Here is a 20,755-nt window from a genome sequence, read left to right on the forward strand (position 1 = left end):
AGAGCTGCCCATCTTTCCCCATCCCCCGCCCTGCCCACCATCCGTCAGTGAGCGGGGGCGGAGGAGCGAGAAGATGCCATCCCCGTCCTGCAAGGAACATCAGGGGTACCGGCGTGGGGGGTGGGGGGCGGGAGGCGGCAGAAAGGACACACACACCCCCCTTGGTGTCACGGTACAAACCAGGGTGGTGTGAGGAGGGCCTGGGGAGGGTCTCAGAAGGGCCTTGAGTGGTGTGTGGAAATGCAAAGCCAAAAACCTGTCGTTTGCTGTCCAGTTTTGACCACCCACACAAGCGACCAGGACTTTCCTCAGCCGACACCCCAGTTTTCTCCTCTGCTTGTGGAGGTGCCATCTTCACAGAGGCCCCAGGAGCGCCCAGCCCTCAGCGGCCAGTGGGCTGGGCCGCCGTGAGGCCAGCTCGGTGCTTATCTAGCCAGGAAAGCAGACACCCCTAAGAATTTCAAAACGGGGAATTACTACAGGAAGTTGTTACAAAAGCATTGGAAGGACTGAAAGATCAAAAGGGGGAAAGCGGAGGTCATCCAGACATCAGTAGCGGGGCAGACGCTCTCACCCCTGGGGCCGTGTGGGAAATGGTATCATCTGGTGGCCAGCATCTCTCGAACCTCCACCGACGCTGCAGAAACCAGGAGCCCAGAGCCAGCGATTAACCAGCACAAAGTGCAGACACCCGCTGGAGGGGAGCGGCCCCAGGAGGCTCAAGCTTATGGTGATGGTTAAGTGTGACACTTGCCTCCCGGTTTTCTCTGTTACTGGCCAGAGTGATCTGAACTGTCAAGTCCCATGAGGTTCATCTCAGCCAGGAGAGTGACAGTCTCAGGGGAACAGGAGGAAGTGAGGAGCAGGAAGAGGAATGCTTGGAACAGGGGCATCTCTGAAATTGATCGCCTTGCTTGCTGATCTGCTTGGTTTCTTTTTCTCACTTCCCTCTCCTTTCCCACACACTAGGCGGTAGAAAAATAGTTGAAGACTAGCTCAGCTGTTAAAGGCCAGTCCTCTTCCCAGGGCTAAAGAGGTAAGGACAGAGGATACCAAAAAACTAAATAACAGTTCAGGGAGGAGAAGGTAAGTCTCAGTACCAGTTTTCTTTATTTTTGTAAGATTTTATTTTTAATGTAATCTTGACACCCAGTGTGGGTCTCAAACTTAGAATACCGAGATCAAGAGTCCCATGTTCTTTTTTTTTCAACGTTTATTTATTTATTTATTTATTTATTTTTATTTTTATTTATTTATTTATTTTTTTTTTGGGACAGAGAGACAGAGCATGAAAGGGGGAGGGGCAGAGAGAGAGGGAGACACAGAATCGGAAACAGGCTCCAGGCTCCGAGCCATCGGCCCAGAGCCCGACGCGGGGCTCGAACCCACGGACCGCGAGATCGTGACCTGGCTGAAGTCGGACGCTCAACCGACTGCGCCACCCAGGCGCCCCAAGAGTCCCATGTTCCACCAACTGAGCCAACCAGGCACCCTACCAGCTTTCTATTGTTACCTGGCTTCTGGTGCTGTAAAGAGATAGCATCTCTTCGCTCCGGCACCTTATTATTGCTATCACTAAGTGATATTCTTTATTAAGCACCTATTTTGAGCCAGGCATTCTATATACATCACCTCTTAATTCTCACCACTACTCTAAGGCAAATACTATCACCTGCCCGTTTTGCAGGTGAGGCACAATGAGAGATTAGCAAGTGTGGCTGGGGTCACTCAGCTAGAATGAGGCATACTGTTCCAGGGCCTTAGGCCATCTGCTTTTTACCTGTGAGCAAAACTTAGGGAGCAATAGTCACCCAGTCTCCTTTTAATGATGCTCAGGACAATAAGTGAATCAAATATTTAGACTAAAAGAGAAGAAAGCAACCTTAAGAGAATTAGAAGATACTATCGTTGTGATAGTTCTTTAAAACTTCTGAAATTATTTTTTTGAAAAAGAAAGAAAGAAAGGGGTGCTTGAGTGGCTCAGCCAACTAAGCTCTTGATTTTGGCTGCGGTCATGATCTCATGGTTCCTGGGATCAAGCCCCATGTTAGGGGCTCTTGCACTGACAGTGTGGAGCCTGCTTGGGATTCTCTCTCTCCCTCTCTCTGCCCCTCCCCTACTCAAGCTCTCTCTCTCTGTCTCTCTCTCTCTCTCTCTCTCTCTCTCTCTCTCTCTCTCAAAATAAATAAATACGAAGGAGGGAAGGAAGAGAGAAAGAAAAAATACAAAGAGAGGAGTGCCTGGCTGACTCAGTCAGTGGAGCATGCGACTCTTAATCTCAGGGTCATGAATTTAAGCCCCACATTGGGTATGGAGCTTATAAGGAAGGAAGGAAGGAAGGAAGGTAGGAAGGGAGGGAAGGAAGGAAGAGAGAGAGAGGGAGGGAGGAAGAAGAAAGGAAGGAAGGAAGAAATGGGGTCTCAGGCTGGTAATATCCCTGGGGAGCCTGGAAGAAACATGCAAAACCTTTCTGGAGGACACATACTGGCAGTTGAGAATTCCCACAAAATTATAAAAATGAAGAAAATAATCCTGCATGAAAATACGTAGCCATAACAACCAGTGAAATTAGAACCCCCAGGACATCCAAAAATATAACTTGAATACATTATAAGAAATAAATAGGGGCGCCTGGGTGGCTCAGTTGGTTGAGTGTCCGACTTCAGCTCAGGTCATGATCTCACACTCCATGAGTTCGAGCCCCGCATTGGGCTCTGTGCTGACAGCTTAGAGCCTGGAGCCCGCTTCAGATTCTGTGTCTCCCCGTCTCTGCCCCTCCCCTGCTCATGCTCTGTCTCTCTCTGTCTCAAAAATAAATTTAAAAAAAAAAAAAGTAAGTAAGTAAGTAAGTAAATAAATAAATAAATAAATAAAGGCGCCTGCCTGGCTCTGTCAGGAGAGCATGAAACTCTTGATCTCGGGGTCATGAGTTTGAGCCTTACACTGGGAGTACAGATTACATAAAAAAGTAAAATCATAAATAACTTTTATGTTTTTAAAAAATACAAAGAAAAAAATCAACACATAAGGAGCAGTTTGTTTTCTAAGAAAGAAATGAACATTGCATTTATTTTATTTTTATTTATTAGGGAGAGAGAGAATCCCAAGTAGGCTCCACACTCAATACAGAGCCCAACGTGGGGCTCCATCCCACAACCTGGGATCATGACCTGAGCAGAAATCAAGGACACTCAACCAACTGAGTCACCCAGACACCCCCAAGAAAAGGAACATTTTTTTTTAATGTTTATTTATTTTTCAGAGAGTGAGTGAGTGAGAGTGGGGGAGGGACAGAGAAAGAGGAAGACAGAGGATCTGAAGGGGGCTCTGCTGACAGCAGAGAGCCTGATGTGGAGCTTGAATTCATGAACTGCGAGATCATGACCTGAGCTAAAGTCAGACGCTTAACCAACTAAGCCCCCCAAAAAAGAAACATTTTAAAAGAAATACCTGGAACTTCCAGGGGGAAAAAGGGGGAAAAAAAGAGTTAAACAAAACAAAACAGGTTAGACACCATCAAAGAGATCATTTTTGCACCTCAAGAAGGATCTATGGAAATATCCCAGAAAATAGTATGGAAGACCAACATAGAAAATGTCGACAGAAAGAATAGCAGTACAAATTCTTATATGCTGAGAAGGGAATAGAAATTGGTATAATCCACTTGAAAAACAAGTTGGCAAAACCTAGAAAAGCTAGGGGTGCCTGAAGAGCTCAGTCAGTTGAGCGTCTGACTTCGGCTTAGGTCATGGTCTCCTGGCTCATGGGTTTGAGCCTGGTGTTGGGCTCTGTGCTGACAGTTTGGAGCCTGGATCCTGCTTTGGATCCTCTGTCCCCCTCTCTGTCTCCCTCTCTGTCTAAAAAAAAAAAAAAAAAAAAAAAAAAGTGAAAATGTGACTGTGCCTATGGAGGCTGTGGAGCTTCCAAGAGGTTCTACCGCCCAGAACCCAGGCACTAGTTTCCATGGCTGCTGGGCTCACAGCTGACTTCCTCTCAGGAAAGTGCTCTTGCTCAAAGGAGTTGCCTTGCCCAGGATAAGCACACCCCCAGGGGTAGCCTATAGCTAACACTGGGCTATGAAGCCAAGCTACCCTGAACTAGTTTCGTTTTTAATTTTGTTTTAATGTATGTTTATTTTTGAGAGAGAGAGCACAAGCAGGGGAGGGGCAGAGAGAAAGAAGGACACAGAATCTGAAACAGACCCCAGGCTCCGAGCTGTCAGTGGGGCAGAGCCCGACGTGGGGCTTGAACTCAGCGAGATCATGACCTGAGCCGAAGTTGGACGCTTAACCGACTGAGCCACCCAGGCGTGCCTACCCTGAACTAGTTTGGGACAGCCTGAAGAATCACCCCAGCTCCAGAGTTGAGGCTTCTGTTGTAACTGCAATGCAGTTTAACTTCTCTCCATACCATCCTGCTTCTTTCCAATTCCTTACAGCTGTTGTACCAAAGAGCACTCCCTAGTGAGTATCCTGCACGTAAACCTCCAAATGTATTTACTGGAGAAGCCAACCTGACACACACCCTAAAGTGAGACCCTCTAAATTATACAGACTCCTATGCATTTTCACTGCAGCAATAACAAAAACTTGGAAACGAAATAGTGTTCATCAACAGGACAATGGATATACTTGATATATTTATACAATGTTTAAAAAAAAAAGAACTTGGGACACCTGGGTGACTCAGTCGGTTAAGGGTCCGACTTCTTTGGCTCAGGTTATGATCTCGAGGTTCATGGGTTTTAGGCCTGTGTCAGGCTCTGTGCTGACAGCTCAGAGCCCAGAGCCTGCTTTGGATTCTGTGTCTCCCTCTCCCTCTGCCCCTCCTCCACTCACGCTCTGTCTCTGTCTCTCTCTCTCTCTCTCTCAAAAATGAATAAACTTAAAAAAAATTTTTTAAAGAACTAGAAGAAACACATGGGGAAAGATTTTTATATAAAGTGGATAGATAGACCAAAGTGTATTGTATACACAAAACTTTCTAGTTTTCATGCAGCATATACAAAACTTAGAGTCTATCAGATAAAAACTGAAAAATCTTACTATGTATACATCTTAAAATTTTCTTCCTGGGGCAAAAACCATAAAACACTTTAAGTCAACCGTGTGAAAAAAGGTGTGGCATAATCAGAGAACTAGTTTCCTTAATAAATAAAGAACACCTATAAATCAGTGAGTAAAATGTCAACAACCTGTTAGGAAAATGGGCAAATGAAATCAATAGAGAAAGAAAGGCCTCTGAAACATATGAAAAGATGCTAGGGGGCGCCTGGCTGGCTCAGGTGGTAGAGTGTACAACTCTTGATCTCTGGATCGTGAGTTCAAGCCCCATGTTGGGTGTAGAGATTACTTTAAAAACAAACATATGAGAAGATGCTTAATTTCATTCATAGAGAAATATAAATTCAAACTAAATGAGATACTGTTTGTTTAATTACCAAATTAACAAATACTAACAAGTTTGATAACATTGTGTTGGCAGGGGTGTGCAAAAACAGGCACTCTCATGTTGTTGGTAGGAGTATAAATGGACATAGACTCCATAGAGGGAAGACTGGCAGCACCTATAAAACATTTTTCAAGTTTATTTACTTTAAGAAAGAGAGTGGGAGAGGAGCAGAGAGAGAGGAGAGAGAGAAACCCAAGCAGGCTCCTCACTGTTAGCTCAGAGCCCCATGCGGGGCTCAATCTCATGAACCCTGAGATCATGACCTGAGCAGACATCAAGAGTTGATGCTTAACCGACCAAGCTACCCAGGCACACACCCCCCAAAGTTTTAAAAATAATTTTGATCCATTTGCAATGATGTGGATGAAACTAGAGAATATGTTAGGCAAAATAAGTCAGTCAGAGAAAGACAAATAGCATACCATCTCACTCATATGTGGAATTTAAGAAACAAAACAAAGGAACAAAGAGAAAAAAAGAGGCAAACCAAGAAACAGACTCTTTATAGAGAATGACGGTTACCAGAGGGCAGGTGGGGGGAATGGGTGAAACAGGTGATGGAGATTAAGGAGGCCACTTGTGATGAGCACCAAGTGACGTACAGAAGTGTTGAATCATTATATTGTACACCTGAAACTAATATTGCATTGTATGCTAACCAAATGGAATTAAAATAAAAACTTAAAAAAATAATAATTTTGATCCAAAACGGGCTCCATGGCTCAGTGGTTAAAGCAGTGGCCTTATAAATAATTTCGATCCAGCAAAAGTAAAAGAAATAACAAAGATGTCCAAGATTATTGGTTTCCCAGTCTATGGTCTCAATTTACTGATAGATATAAGAAGTTGTTTAAATTTAATTTTAAAACTCCTCCTTTAACTTTATAAAAAGTGTTTACTTATTTATGTCGAGTGAGAGAGCAGGGGAAGGGCAGAGAGAAGGGAGAGAGAGAATCTCAAGCAGGCTCTGCACTGTCAGTGGGGCCTGAACCCATGAACTGTGAGATTGCGACCTGAGCCAAAATCAAGAGTCAGATGCTCAACCGACTGAGCCACCCAGGCGCCCCTCTGCTTTAACTTTTAAGTGAATTCCTCTCATTTGGGCTTTTTAAACTTCTCTTCCACCCAGGGCAGTGCAGTCTAGCGGAGACAACAGGGGCTCTGGAGGAGTTAAGGGGGTATTAGATGGGACTTGAGGGGGTATTAGAAATAGAACCAGGGGCACCTGGGTGGCTCAGTCAGTTGGGTGTCCGACTTCAGCTTAGGTCATGATCTCATGGTTCATGAATTTGAACCCCATGTTGGGTTCACTGCTGTCAGAGCAGAGCCTGCTTTGGATCTTCTGCCCCTCCCCCACTCCCACTTTCTCGTTGTCTCTCTCTAAAAAGGAAGGAAGGAAGGAAGGAAGGAAGGAAGGAAGGAAGGAAGGAAGGAAGGAAGGAAGGAAGGAAGGGAGGGAGGGAGGGAGGGAGGGAGGGAGGGAGGGAGGGAGGAAGGAAGGAAGGAAGGAAGGAAGGAAGGAAAAGAAAGAGAAGCAGATGGTGCCTGGCTGGCTCAGTCAGTGGAGCACGCAATTCTTGATCTTGGGGTTGTGAGTCTGAGCCCCACGTTGGGTGTAGAGATTACTTTAAAAAATAAAAGAAATAGAATGGGAAGGGAAAGACTCTTAAAGCTCATGGTCCCCCTTGCCCTATCTCCCCATCCTCAATGGGCCCAGCCCATTGCTCTCCCCCCGCCCACAAGCTTATGAATACACCAGGGTTTTATGCTGCCCAAGAGGGAGGCTCTGCTTGGTGGATTTAGTATCATCCAATTCGAAGTGTCCTCCTTGAATAAAGCCTTGGGCAAACCCCCTCCTGGCCACCTCTCATGGTAGCCCTTTCTGAGGCACCAACACTGTTCTAATTTCTTACAATCAGGATAGCAAACTGGCTTCAATGGCAAACAGACCAGGCCATGGTGACTTTTTCTAGAAAGAACATCTTGGTCTTGGAGGCAGGTCCCCAGAGTCTCTTGGATCTGTCTAGTACACGGCCCCTCTGGAACAGACCTCCCTCTACCCCATGCCTAGCTCACACCATCTCCCGAAGGCTCCCAAGCCTCCCAGCCCACCCTCTGATTTCTCCACCAACCTCAGCTCCACCTGTGGAGTTTATGTAGCCTGGAGTTGGGGGAGGCCCCCCTCTGGCCTCCTCTATTATAAACTTCCCTCAGATACCACAAGTTAGTTCCTCAGCCCCAAGACTCGAGCCTCTGAGAACTTTGGCCCCAGGTCCCAGGTCCTTATATCTCCTCCCAAGTTATCCTGCCTTCCTGGACCCTTAAAGTTTTAACCCATTCCCCAGTTTCCTTCAGTAATCACCTAGGGATCCCTGAAGGTCCTCGGGCCCCACCCCACCCACATCCTGGAGCCTGGACTGGGCAGTTCAACCCCAGAGCCTCCCAGCCATCCTGCTTCTGCCCTCCATCCCTCCTTCCTGCAGGCCTGGGGCCAAGGGAAGGGGCAGGCCTGGCTGTGGAGCCCCTCCTCCTTTGGGCCCGGCCTGGAGAGAGCGGGATAAAGGAGCATTGGGGCAGGCCTGCTTGACGTTCACTAGTGGCTACAGCTGGAATGGACCCCACAGAGTCAGATGGCAGCGGCCATGGTAAAGAGAGCAGCCCCCACTCCCAGCGTCCATGCAGGTAGGGGTATGGGCCTCAGGGTACATGGGGAAGGTGGGAGAAAAGTCTTTGAGGTTTGGCCTGGCCTTTGAAAGCCCAGTCTCTAAGAATTTGGGGTGCATCAGGGGGAGGAGGGGTTTCCTTGCCCCACCCCAATGTTAGAAGGGTCTAGAGATCATTTCCCATGCCCTCACTGTCCAGAGGAGGAGACTGAGACCAGAGAGGAGAAAAGGCACACCAAGGCTGCATAGCTGAGTCAGGGCTCGCTCAGGGTCTGATCATTTAGAACAGGTATTCCCCACTTGCCTTCTTTCTCTTCCACCCAGCAAAGGTTTCTCTGCCCAGGAATACCAAGTATCTCCCCGTGGGTGGGATCCAATGCCCTGGTCACTTCTCTAGCCCCAGAACTTAGCATGAAGCCAGGTGTTCATAAACATTTAAATGGAAACATATCAGGTTGAACATTACACCACTAGAGAGTCATTCTCTGGGTCATGCTGGCTCAAACATTCATACCTTAGCCTAATTTCATTTTACCAACAGTTTGAAGAGCTCAGTTCCCCCAGAGAGAACTGAAATTTGGGTAAGGATGGGATACTTGTAGATCTTAGGGTCTCAGAGGGAAGTGGTTTTCCCAGGCTGGGAAGAAAGGCAGCTAGGTAGCAAGAGGGAGGCACAGATGTTTACTGAAGGAGATTATCAATTGTTCCTTCCTGAGCTTTGGACAGGACCAGGAAGGCGACAGCCTAGACTAAGTTTGGGCCCTCAGTTCTAAAAACCCCAGTCAGAGGGCTCATCTGGCAGGCTCCACCTCCCCCTGTACCATACCCAACCCTAAATTCCTCAGTCCCTCCTCCTGTACCCAGCCCCCCACAGTGCAGTCCTGATTCCCCAGGCTCACTACTCAGGGGTCCAAGGCTCCAGCATCCCAAACACCAAGGCCCTTTGGCTGCCTCCCCAGGCCTGGATTACCTATGATCTCCTGCTGCTCTGTCCCTCCTCCTTGGCCTCGGACCTTGACTTGAGAAATTTCCCAAAGCCGGCGGACCTCACCCCTGACAAGTCAATCTTGTTTGCTTAGAGGATGATTGGGCTGAATGAGGGCACCTGGGTTGTACGGTCCTGGCTCTTGTTCCCGGGGCCCAGGCCAGTTACTTTACTTCTCTGAGCCTCAGCTTTTGAAAACAAAACAAAACAAAAAAAATGACTCCTGACTTTAAGGCTTGTTTTGAGGATTCAGTGAACTAATTCAACATTTCCAAAAACAAAATGTGTTTCATCAGTACGTTAAGAGTGTGGGGGTGGAGGGCCTAAACAATTAGCGATAAAAATAGGTTTAAGCAATGCTGGGTGAAATCAAATAGGTTCCTTTGCGGGGCTTACCAGAGCCTTTAATACGTTCACGTACAGTAAGCAATACACAACACGGCTTGAAGAAAATATAGAAGGAAGAGTTACTCAAATGTGGCTTTGATTACAAAGCCCCTAGCCCCTTTTCTTGTGCCTCATCCAAGGGGCTGAGCCCCCCGGGGACGTGCTTGGAGACCTCCTGTCACTGAGCCTCTCAGGAGTTAGTTTGGTGGCCCCTGTTTTGGCAGTCCTGGAAGTTGGCCTCATTGGTGGTCTTTAGGGAAAGGCAAAGTTTTCCTAGCACATCTCTCCTTCTGGAGGCTTCCATTGTTGAAGAGACCTGCAAACCCTTCCTCCGAGGGGTACTGGCTCTTGCTCTAGGATCACCCCCCTTCCATAGTGACTCTTCTTTTCCACCTCCCCCATCCCCAGCCCTGCTGAACTTTGGTTGTCACCTACTGGTCTTGTCCCTACCCCAACCCAGTCTTTTCGTGTTTACTCCCCCGACATGGTAATTGGGAGCAGAAACAGAGCAGACCAGGCACCTTCCACAAACCTCCTAAAAGAAATTTGGACAACCGCATGTCCTCTCCACACTTCACGTCACCTAGTGGTTTCTGTGGTAATGTAAATTGTTGCAAAAGATGATCATCTCTGAAGTATTACAAAGTGTCCCATTTTAAAATAAAACAATTACTTTTCAAAAAAATTCCAGAAGCTATTTTTAAAAGATGTTTTTAGAGACAAGTTGCATCACTAAATCAAATGCATTTTGTCATTTCTGAATCTTTCCTCTCCAAGGCTGGCCCTTCAGGCAAGATTTTGAGGGATGTGTTCAAAGCCCTCAGCCCACAAGAACTTGCCCTCAATCTTCCTGTAGCAGCTTTCATTTTTTCCAAGCCAGGCAGTGAGGATGATTATAAGGCGCCACAGAGCACCGGGCTGGGGCAGGCTGTAGCTCTGGGTAGGAATCTGAATCCTGCTTGCTTTGGGTCCTACACTTGCTGTGTAGGCAGACCAGTAATGGCAGGTAAGCGGCTAGATGTGAATAAGTCCATTCTTCTTTCTATGCATCCAATGTCATCCATCTAAAAAAAGAAAGAAAAAGAAAAAGAAAAAGAGAAAAAAATATATATACAGGCTCTTAGAGTTTTACATAATTCCCTTTTCTCCTTGCATGCCTCCTCCATTTCACTTTCCCCCCAAATTTTCTCCTAACGTATTTTTATTCTCAGATGCTGTCTTTTGCTGATCACAATATTATGTTTCTGCAACAAAGATATTTGTGAAACAAAATTAATTTTTTTTCTGGATTTAGTTATTGGTAGTACTCAACTGATCCAAATAACCTGAACAGTTAATTACTAAATAACAAAGAATTTTCTTTAGAAAATTTTCTCCTGAGGTAGATGGAACAGTTGCTTTTTTTTTTCTCTGCTCCCCAGAAAGCTCATGTATCCATGGATATAAATATTACTTATTGCTAGAATGAGCCAACATTCAACATCAATTTCTTTTTTTTTTTTAATTTTTAAAATGTTTGTTTATTTTTGAGAGAGAGAGTATGAACAGGAGAGGAGCAGAGAGAGAGAGAGACACAGAATCTGAAGCAATCTCCAGGCTCTGAGTTGTCAGCACAGAGCCCGATATGGGGCTTGAACCCACAAACCCAAGATCATGACCTGAGTCGAAGTCAGATGCTTAACTGACTGACTGACCTGGGTGCCCCTGATAACATCAGTTTCTATTTTCAGTTTTTGTAAATGGAAGCACTATGAAATCTTGTTCACATAAATAAGTGGATGGGAATGAAAGGTGATTTGTTCTGCTGGGGCACTGAATTCTTTGCATTTCCTCTGAATTAAATGGCAAAAATTACATAGTACTGTCATCAAAAAGTACTGTTTAGTGACCTTACATTACACTCAAAGGCCTTCCCTGACCACCCTGTCGAGTGCCCACCTTGCCAGCCATTTGTTTCTGTCTGAGCCCTTTTCACAGTCTGTGTTTGTCCTGGTTGCTTGTGTCCTTGCAGGGCCGGGGAGGCAAATAGCTTGTGTGGCGTTGAACCCTTTGTTTAAAAGTTTGATATTTTGTCCTGTGTAGATTTTTTTTGCGTTAATTTTGATCTTTAAAATATGATTTCTTTTATTGGTGAGGTTTTTTGTTTGTTTGTTTGTTTGTTTGTTTGTTTGGCATCTCCTGAGATGTTGTGCCTGAGGTGAGTACCCACTCTCCTCCCGCTAGTCCTGGCCCTGGTTTCTTGGTTGTGTGCTCTGTCACCTCAGCAGGAGCTCCATAGGCAGGTTCCTCATCCAGGAGTTCCACACCATCGTTGTGGATGAAGGACCACGTGCCCCACAATCTGGAACCCTCACCAACAAGTCCTGTTGCCCATCTTTTTTTCCCTCGGCCTACTTCTCTGCTGGGGCCTCTCACCATTGGACATTCTTGAGGGAGTGGTGCCCACCAGTCTATGGCAGACCCTTAGCTCGGGTTGGCAATCTGTGTTCTCTTGGGACTAGAATAAGGCCTCTGTCCCCATCCCTGATGCCCTGCCCACCTCACGTGTGGCCTCATTCACCCTCCAGGCAAGGAAGCACATGACAAAAGTGGACCGCTGTCCCAGAGCCCTGGCCCAGGCCTGAACATGTGGTAGATTCTTAACAAACACCTGTCCAACCCAGCCTCCTCCTTCCCTTCTCCATCTCCCACCTTGACCCTCAAAAGCCCCTGTGATAGTGATGATGAGGAAGACAACAGCTATTATTTTATTGAGGGCTTGCTATAGGCCAGGTGTCTTACATATATTATCTCATTTATATTTGACATCCCTCATGAAATAGGTACAAATATTATCGCCATTTTACAAGTGAAGAAACTGAGGCATAAAAAGGTTGTCCAAGCTCAAGCAACCAAGAAGTAGCAGTATCAGGCAGAACAGGCTGTGTAATCTGTGGGCCCCCATTCAAAATGAACATCACGGCCCTTGTTAAAAAATTTAATCATTTCAGGTGGGCAACAGCAGATCATTAAAGCAAGTGTCGGGCCCCTGTGTGACTAAATATCCATGCCCATGAAGCTGGTCCTAGTAGCAGAATTTGAACCCAGAGTTCTGATTCCAGAACCTACAAGACTCTGTACTTGGAGGACAGAATAGTAATCACTATGATTTACTGAGCACTCACTAAGTGCCTCGTGCAAAACCTTAAAAAACAAAACAAAACAAAAAAACCCCTCGCAGGGTGCCTGGGTGGCTCAGTCGGTGAAGCATCTGACTTCAGGACATGATCTCACACTTTGTAGGTTCAAGTCCCATTTTGGGGTCTGTGCTGACAGCTCAGAGCCGAGAGCCCGCTTCGGATTCTGTGTCTCCTTCTCTCTCTGCCCCTCCCCTGCTCATGCTCTGTCTCTGTCTCTCAAAAATGAATAAATGTTAAAAACAAAAACAAAAACAAAAACTTTGCAACAACTCTGAGGTAACAAAGAGGCATTGTTAACTTTGTTTGTTTGTTTGTTTGTTTGTTCTGAAAGAGAGAGAGAGGAAGCACAGGCAGGCAAGAGGCAGAGAGAGAGAATCCCAAGCAGGCTCCATGCTGTCATCACGGGGCTCAATCTCATGAACTGTGAAATCACGAACTGAGCTGAAATCAAGAGTCAGATGCTTAACTGATGAAGCCACCCAGGTGCCCTCTTTTTTTAAGAGTGAGGAAACCAAGCTTTAGGAAAGTTTGAGTTACCCACCCAGGGCTCCCTAGAAGGGGCAGGATTTGAACACAGGACCAACTCCAGAGCCTGTGTTCAGCTATCCTACAGCCTCTCTCTCTAAGGATTACAAAGGCAGGAACTAAAACGAGGTTGAGCATGACTCAGACAATCTCTTAGGACATTCGCCCGAGGGGCCTGTCGCTGGGGGTTGAGCTGCTACATCGCTCAAGACAGAAAGGTGTCCCAGGTCTGCAGATACTTCCAGCGAGGCTTCTGCTTCCACGGAGATCAATGCAGGTAAGCAGCCCTTGTCCTCAAATAGGGAATAGGGTGGGGAACACAGGAAGGATCATCCCTTCATGGACCATGCATCTTCCCAAAGCCTCCTCTCCCCTCTCAGTTCCGACTTCTAGGCTGAGCTAGCTCTGAGCCCTGGCGGATCTAGCCGTGTCTCCTCACTCTTCTCTTTCCCACTGCAGCTATCAGCACCCTCAGCCCCCTGGCCACCTGGAATGGGGCCGGCGCCACTCGGAGCCACGTGTCACCCTGCCAAGACCCCGGCTGGGGCTGACCCGCAGGGGCTCCGAGCCCACCTACCTGCCCTCTGTGGCTGTGGGTTGGGACTGGCCGGGGACCTGCTGGGGTATGGAGCCTGGCCTGGTGGGGTTGGCCGGCAAGGCGGAGGAGGTTGATGGCAGTTCCTGGAAGTCCCCGTCACCATCATGTGAGTCATCAGGGGCCCTGCAGGTGGGCACAAGTGGGATCTGAGACCAGGGTTCCTGTGCTGTCTGAGCAAGGTTTATATCTCCTTTTACCTCTTTCCCACCTGAAGATTCCCAGCTAGAGGGAAGCTTACCTCCAGCTCTGTTGTTGTCTGTGTGCTAGAAGCAGAATTTCATGGTGCCTGAGGAGTCAAACCACCTAGTCTCAAATGCTAGGTGTGGGCTTGGATAAGTCACTTAACCTCTCTGGACCTCCGTGTCCTCAGTGATAACAGTACCTGTCTCAGGTCTTGTGAGGGTGCAGTGAATTCATAAATGTGATGTGCTTAGCACACAGTACCTGGCACAGAGTAAACACTAAATGTTAGCAGTTATTTTTTAAATTATTCTAATTCAGTGCTGTCCAGCTGGAACACAAGTCACCTATATAATTTAACAGCTTTAGTGAGATATAATTCACAAAGTATACAATCCAATGTAATATAGTATATTCAGGGATGCCTGGGTGGCTCAGTTGGTTAAGCGACCGACTCTTGATCTTGGCTCAGGTCATAATCACAGTTTGTGGGATCGAGCCCTGCATCAGGCTCTGCCTGCTTGGGATTCTCTCTCCCTCCTTCTCTCTCTGCCCCTTCTCTGCTTGATCTCTCTCTCGCTCTCTCTCAAATAAAACATTTTAAAAAAAGAATTGATATAGTATATTCGGAGTTCTACAAACATTACCACTATCTAATTTTAGAAGATTTTCCTCACCCCAAAAGGAAACCCATGAGCCAACCACTCCCTCTCCCCTACTCCTCCCTGCCCCTAGAAACCACCAGTCTACTTTCTGTCTCTATGGATTTGCCTGTTCTGGACACTTCATATAAATGGAATCCCACTATATGGCCCTTCGTGTCTGGCTTCTTTGACTTAGCATCACATTTTCTGGGTTCATCCATGTTGTAGCACGAATCGGTACTTCATTCCTTTTTATGGTCAAATGCTATTATTCTGTTATATGAAAATACTACATTTTGTTTTATTCATCAGTTGATGGACCTTTGGGTTGTTTTGTTTTTTGGCTATTACGAATAATGTTGCTGTAAGCGTGCACGTATACAAGTTTTTGTGTGGACGTGTATCTCATTTCTTTGCTATATACCTAGGAGTAGAATTGCTGGGTCGCATGGTAACTCCATGTTTAATATTTTCAGGACATGCCCAGCTGTTTTCTAAAGTGGTTGTAATTCACATATGCAATCTACATTTTTTCATTAAAGTTTTTTTTTAATGTTTATTTTGAGAGAGAGGATCCCAAGCAGGCTCTGTGCTGTCAGTTCAGAGCCTGATGCAGGGCTCAAACTCACGAACCATGAGATCATGACCTGAGCTGAAATCAAGAGTCAGATGCTTAACTGACTGAGCCACCCAGGTGCCCCTGAAATTTACATTTTTCTAGGAGCCACATTCAAAAAGTAAAAAGCAACAGGTGAAATTTAATTTTAATATTATATTTTTTAACCCAATATATCAAAAATTATATATCCAAAATCATCCCAACATGTAATCAACATAAAAAGTTATTAATGGAATATTTTAGAATCCTTTCTGGTACTAAGCTTCAAAATCTCAGTTCAGAGTAGCTGCATTTCAGGTGCTCAATAGCCACATGTGGCCAGCGGCTGCTGTATAGGACAGCATAGCTGTAAATGGTGTATTAGAGACCTACACTTCTGACTGGATTCCCAGTTACTTGGGGGCAAGACTTTGCGTGCCCATAGAGCTCTATGTGCAGCAGACACTCAGCAGATGTTACACGAATGAGTAAATGAATGAATGGATCCAGTTTTCCCCAACAGCTGCTGACGACGGTCACTGTTACTCCCAGGAGCCTCAGCCAAAGTCAGACCCTGTCCAGGAGCTCATGGCCCCACTTCAGAGCCTGGGCCTGGAGCTGCAGCAGGTAGCGGGGGAGGGGCAGTGGCAGAGGATGCCATGCTGGACCTCTGAGATGCCCGGGCCAGCTGGAGGAGGGCTATATGGCCCCTGGGCTGTATTGGGGATGGCAGTGTGTATGCGTTGGGGGAGGGGGTGGACACGGATGTGCCCTGACCCTGTGTGTGGCTGCAGAGGGAGCAGGACAGTCGGGACGTCGTGTGTGGCATCTGCATGGACAAGGTGTGGGACAAGCCCGAGGCCGAGCGGATCTTCGGCATCCTACCCAACTGCACCCACGCCCACTGCCTGGGCTGCCTGCGCACCTGGCGGAAAAGCCAACAGAACTTCCCGCTGGCTGTCATCAAGTCAGTGTCAGGAGGAGCCTGGGAGGGAGGGAGGGAGACACTTCAGAGAGGTGAGGGCTTGTGACTGTTCTCCCACTCCCGCCTCGGCAGGGCCTGTCCCCAGTGCCGTGTCCATTCCAGCTACATCATCCCCCACAAATTCTGGGTGAGCGAGGGGGCTGAGAAGGAGCAACTCATCAGGAACTTCAAGGCTCGGACCAGGTGAGGCTGGCAGGGGGACCATGACCCAGGTTAGGGACGAGGAGAAGACAGCCTCTGCTCCGTTCTGGCTCAGCCGTGGTTCCCAGCCTGGGATCCCCCAAATCCCGGAAGTTCAGAATGATAGAGAGGGCAGACGAGGATGTGAGCTATTTCCACTATTTCAGAAAGCCCAATAAATAATGATGAGTGACCCAGACAGCAGATCAAGCCTTCCAGCCTGGCTCAAGGTCAAGGTCAATGCAGGGTAACTGTTTTTCTCAGTGCAATGAGAAACCCTCCTTGGCTTTTACTTCTGATTTTTTTTTTTTTTAAGCAAGGAGATAAATTGATATGAATGTTGTTTGTGTAGATGATCTTTGAAAACATGGGGTCTCTGAGAAAGAGACCAAAAGGCAGCCCTTGGAGACAGGGAAAAAGTCAGTAGGTTTTAATCTCTTGTGGAGGGTGGGCACACATCCAGATCTGGAATTAACTACAATTCCAGGTTCTTAATTTCACCTTCCCAAAGGGCTTATTATATGCTACATATACAAAGTCTATTTGGATAAAGGGTGGGATCAAAAAAGAAGGTCTTGTCTCTACCTGTGACACATTCGACCTTGTTGAGAAGGCACCAGATTTTGCTGTGAACTATAACAGCTGACTCAACAAAGTGGGGAAAGTTCTTGGGTGAGTCTCACAGAGGAGGAAGTATTTGAGCTGTGGGTTGGAGGAGGGGGCTCCTCTGGAGGAGAAAAGTGAGAGCACTCCAGGCAGAGACAGGTCAAAGTGAGGAGATATTGGCATCTGGGGTACCAGTCGGGAGTCTTTAGAAGTTGTCTAAGACAAAAGGGAGCACCCAGGCCCAGGTAGGATAGGAGATGATGTAGATGAAGGGCTTATTATATATGACAGACTTTGCACATTATAAACTCTGTGAAGTAGGGCGTCCTAAGATCCTCGTGCTGCAGAAGAAGAAACTGAGGCATGGTCTGTATGACTTAAGTGAGAAAGTGGGGTTTGAAGCCAAGCATTCTGACTCCTAGTGCATACTGGAAGGAATGGGGGAGGGGGGGTATTGAGAGGAAGTGGCCAAGTGACCATGAGGTTAGAAGGAAGATTTAAGAGGCCTAATACTTTCAGCATAGGTGGTCCCAGGACTGTCACTGTCCCATGAGGGTGAAGAGAAAGAAGCTGATGGGAAATGTAGATAGGTTGCGTGTGGGGTTTTTGTAGGCTATCCAGATGGCGGGGGTTCTGACGCCAGGTTTGAATAAATAGGAGGAGGAAGAAGAGAAAGGGCATCAATTTCATTTCATTAGCTAGCAATTACCAAATCATAAGCCCACTCCTCAGAACGGGACATTGTTTTAAGTTGGTTACAGAGACACATTTTAGGATTATCTTTTCTTGGTGGTATTGTTGAAACTTAGTTCAAAGAAGGAAAAGAGATGCCCAGTAGCCCCAATGAACTTTGTGGAGACTTAGAGAAAGGCACCCCCCCTTAAGACACTTTACTGCCATCTGCTGGAAAATAGTTGTAATAAATGTAAAATCTACACTATGATGCCAGTGGTGACTGCGTACAAGTGGTGCCTTTGTGCTGCGTACAACCTACCCAGCCTTACGCGTCAGCCTTCAGTGCTCCTTGTTCCTGGGGCAACAGGGCTTGAAGTAATGATCTTCTCTCCTTCTGTCCTCTCATAGCCAGATCCGATGTCGGTTCTTCATGCAGGGGAAAGGCCGCTGCCCCTTCAAGTCTGATTGTATTTATCTGCACCAGCTACCGGATAAAGCCCTGACCTCTGATTCTCCCTGGACTGAGAGTATGCAGCTGACCTCTGGGAGTGAGGTGGTAACAGCAGGAATGTGGGACAGGGAGGCTGCTTGCCCTGTTTACAATAAATGTCTGTGATAAATATAAGACCTATACATGATGTCCATAAGGATAATGGTGCCTGCTTAGATGGGGCATCTTTGTGCTACGTACAACCTGCTCAACCTTATGTGTCAGCCTTGATTCTCTTGTTCCTGGGGCAATTGGGTTGAAGGTGATGGGTTTTCATTGATTTCTTTCTCTACTCCCAGGTACTGGGCCCAACAGGGTTCCAAGGGGGCACCGAGCAGGAGGACGAAGCATTCTTCATGGACTGTGCCCTGGCCATGGCCTTCTGGGGTTCAGAACTCTTACTGGATCACAATAATTCTTACCTTGGCTTTCTGTAACCAGGATCAACATGTGGGGGATGGGGCTGAGGGGCAGGGGGTTGCTAGGTGGTAGGTCTTTTCCCTTTTGGGACTTGGTGGGGGATGAAAGTAGCAAGCCCTCCATGCCCATGAAACCAGTACTGACACAGCTAGGGAACAGGGGAAGAGGCGGGGGGCTCTCGGGAAAGAGGAGGTGTTCACTTTCTTGCCAGGGACTTGGTTTTTAACTTTGCTTTTTGTAGGATTCTGAAAGAAAACCAATAAAATGCATCTAAGCCATTACTGCTAGTATCTAAAAAGTGTCTGCTCATAGCCCGGATACCCTCCCCCTAAACCAAGGGGGGTGGTTCTGCATTCATTCTGTTGCAATATCACCTGTCAGCCTCTGGAAAACTTCATTTTATGCTCATAAGAATACGAGAGTGGAAAAGAAAATTAATAACAACTTAGTATTATAAAAATAGTAATGACATCAGAATCCCATGAAAGGGTCTCCAGGATCCCCCTGGGTTGTTTAAACCACTCTCAGAACTTTCCCCTCCATTCTCCTTCCCAGTGGCTAGAATGCAGACCTTGGTGGGCATGAGCCAGAGCCACCACCAGAGGGTAAAGCTGGTAGTTGAGGATTGGCAAGTCACTGAAGGCTATTTAGCATTCCTGACCCTACCCGCTACTTGTCAGGGCCTGTCCTCCCAACAGCTGGTCATTTGAAGACTGAAAACCTCTCTTATGAAGTTAGAACAGCTAACCTGAGACAGAGGTGTCTGCACAAAACTTCTGCTAATGTGGTGTCTGCAAAGCAGTCACTATCTGAGAGATACTCCTTAGTCTTTCCCAACAGCTCCCTTGAAATTATTTTGGAGAAAACAAAAGTTTGGCTCCAATGAAAATCAGATCCAGCTCAAAATATTCCTATGGCTTACCATACCATTACCATGCCCACCTGGCCAGCTCAGGTGGTAGAATGTGCAACTCTTGATCTCAAGGCCATGAGTTCAAGCTCTGCATTGGGTGTAGAAATTACTTAAACCAAATATTCCTATGCTTACCATACGAAAACTGAAGTCCTCTTTCTGATCTCAAGGCCTCAGAAGACCTGGCCCAGTTACCTCTCTGATCTCTTCTCTGATTACTCTCCAAGTACATTCTGCTCCAGTCATGCTTATGCCTCAGGGCCTTTGCATGTGCTCCTCCCACTGCATGAAATGTCTCCCCACAGATCTCTCTACCTGACTTGCTCCCTTAACTTCTTCCGGTTCATCTTGCCTGCCTACCTATTTAAATTCACCTCCCCACCCCTGCTTCCCTGCTATATTCTTCTTGAAAGCACTCACCACAATCAAACATTCTACTGTTTACTTATTAGTTGTCTCTCCTCACTGGAGTGTCAGCAACAATGAGGTGTTTGTTTTCTTCCCTGAAACCCCAGCCTCAGGTGCTCAGCAAAGAGTGATTGAATGAATGGATGTGTGTGTGACTGCAGAAGCTGGGAGAATGGTAAACACAAACTGGAACCCAAAGTGGGGTTTGTGGGATGCTGTGGAGCTCTTCTCCCCTCTCTATTCTTATCCTCTGTAGTGATTCCTCCTAGCCTGCTACTTCAGTAGAAGTCTGCCTCCTCCAGCAAATTTCCTTAAAACTGAAAACCTGGGAGGTGGAGCCACTCCCTGCTCCTTGTAAACAACCAGAGCAAGTGGGCTTCTTGGACTTTGTGAGGAAGTTCACAGCAAGGCCTTTGGCCATATAGTGTTGGGTTTTACTACCACCCCATTCTGAGGGATAGTTGTGCATCAAATATTTCTAGAGGACTGAAACCTTAATGATGGCGGTTGATGGCCTGTGGAAGAGGTGACATCAAGGCAGGTTGGTAAATGGTGACCAAATCCTATCGCAAAGTTTGTGATCTACACATAACATGGACATCAGATGAAATTAAATGATACTTGGATCCTGAAGAACAACAGGATTTCTGGGGCGCCCGGGTGGCTCAGTCAGTTAAGCGACGCACTTCATTCAGGTCATGATCTCATGGTTCGTGGGTTCGAGTCCTGCATTGGGGGCAGCCCGAAGCCTCTTCGGATTCTGTGTCTCCCGCTCTGACTCCCTCAAAAATAAACATTGAAAAAAAAAAAAAAAAGAACAACAGAACCCCTCACATTCACTCAGCACCCCACCTCCCGCCCAACTACT

At 46.8% G+C, this 20,755-nt stretch overlaps 1 protein-coding gene and 1 long non-coding RNA gene across 3 annotated transcripts; one reads left to right on the forward strand and one right to left on the reverse strand.

The window, feature by feature from the left end:
• Nucleotides 1–7,879: 7,879 nt before the first annotated feature.
• LOC109499639 (E3 ubiquitin-protein ligase makorin-1-like) lies at nt 7,880–18,847 on the forward strand. 2 transcript variants are annotated; one of them, XM_019830485.3, is made up of 8 exons: nt 7,880–8,133; nt 13,348–13,467; nt 13,650–13,894; nt 15,734–15,837; nt 16,005–16,177; nt 16,268–16,378; nt 18,065–18,209; nt 18,446–18,847. In XM_019830485.3, the coding sequence occupies exons 1-8, from the start codon at nt 8,063–8,065 to the stop codon at nt 18,581–18,583; spliced, it is 1,107 nt and encodes a 368-aa protein (XP_019686044.2). In that variant the 5' UTR covers nt 7,880–8,062; the 3' UTR covers nt 18,584–18,847. The 2 variants fall into 2 exon arrangements, with proteins under 2 accessions (XP_019686044.2, XP_019686045.2); XM_019830486.3 differs by having other exon boundaries at nt 7,882–8,133; nt 18,065–18,183.
• Nucleotides 9,478–20,589, reverse strand: LOC109499640. The gene is made up of 5 exons (XR_006597705.1): nt 20,381–20,589; nt 17,976–18,811; nt 14,027–14,232; nt 13,768–13,911; nt 9,478–10,550 (listed from the first exon to the last, which is right to left on the reverse strand). It is a non-coding gene; the product is annotated as an uncharacterized LOC109499640 (long non-coding RNA).
• Between the last annotated feature and the right edge of the window lie 166 nt (nt 20,590–20,755).

Source organism: Felis catus, chromosome B2 (genome assembly GCF_018350175.1).
Source record: "Felis catus isolate Fca126 chromosome B2, F.catus_Fca126_mat1.0, whole genome shotgun sequence".
NCBI lineage: Eukaryota > Metazoa > Chordata > Mammalia > Carnivora > Felidae > Felis > Felis catus.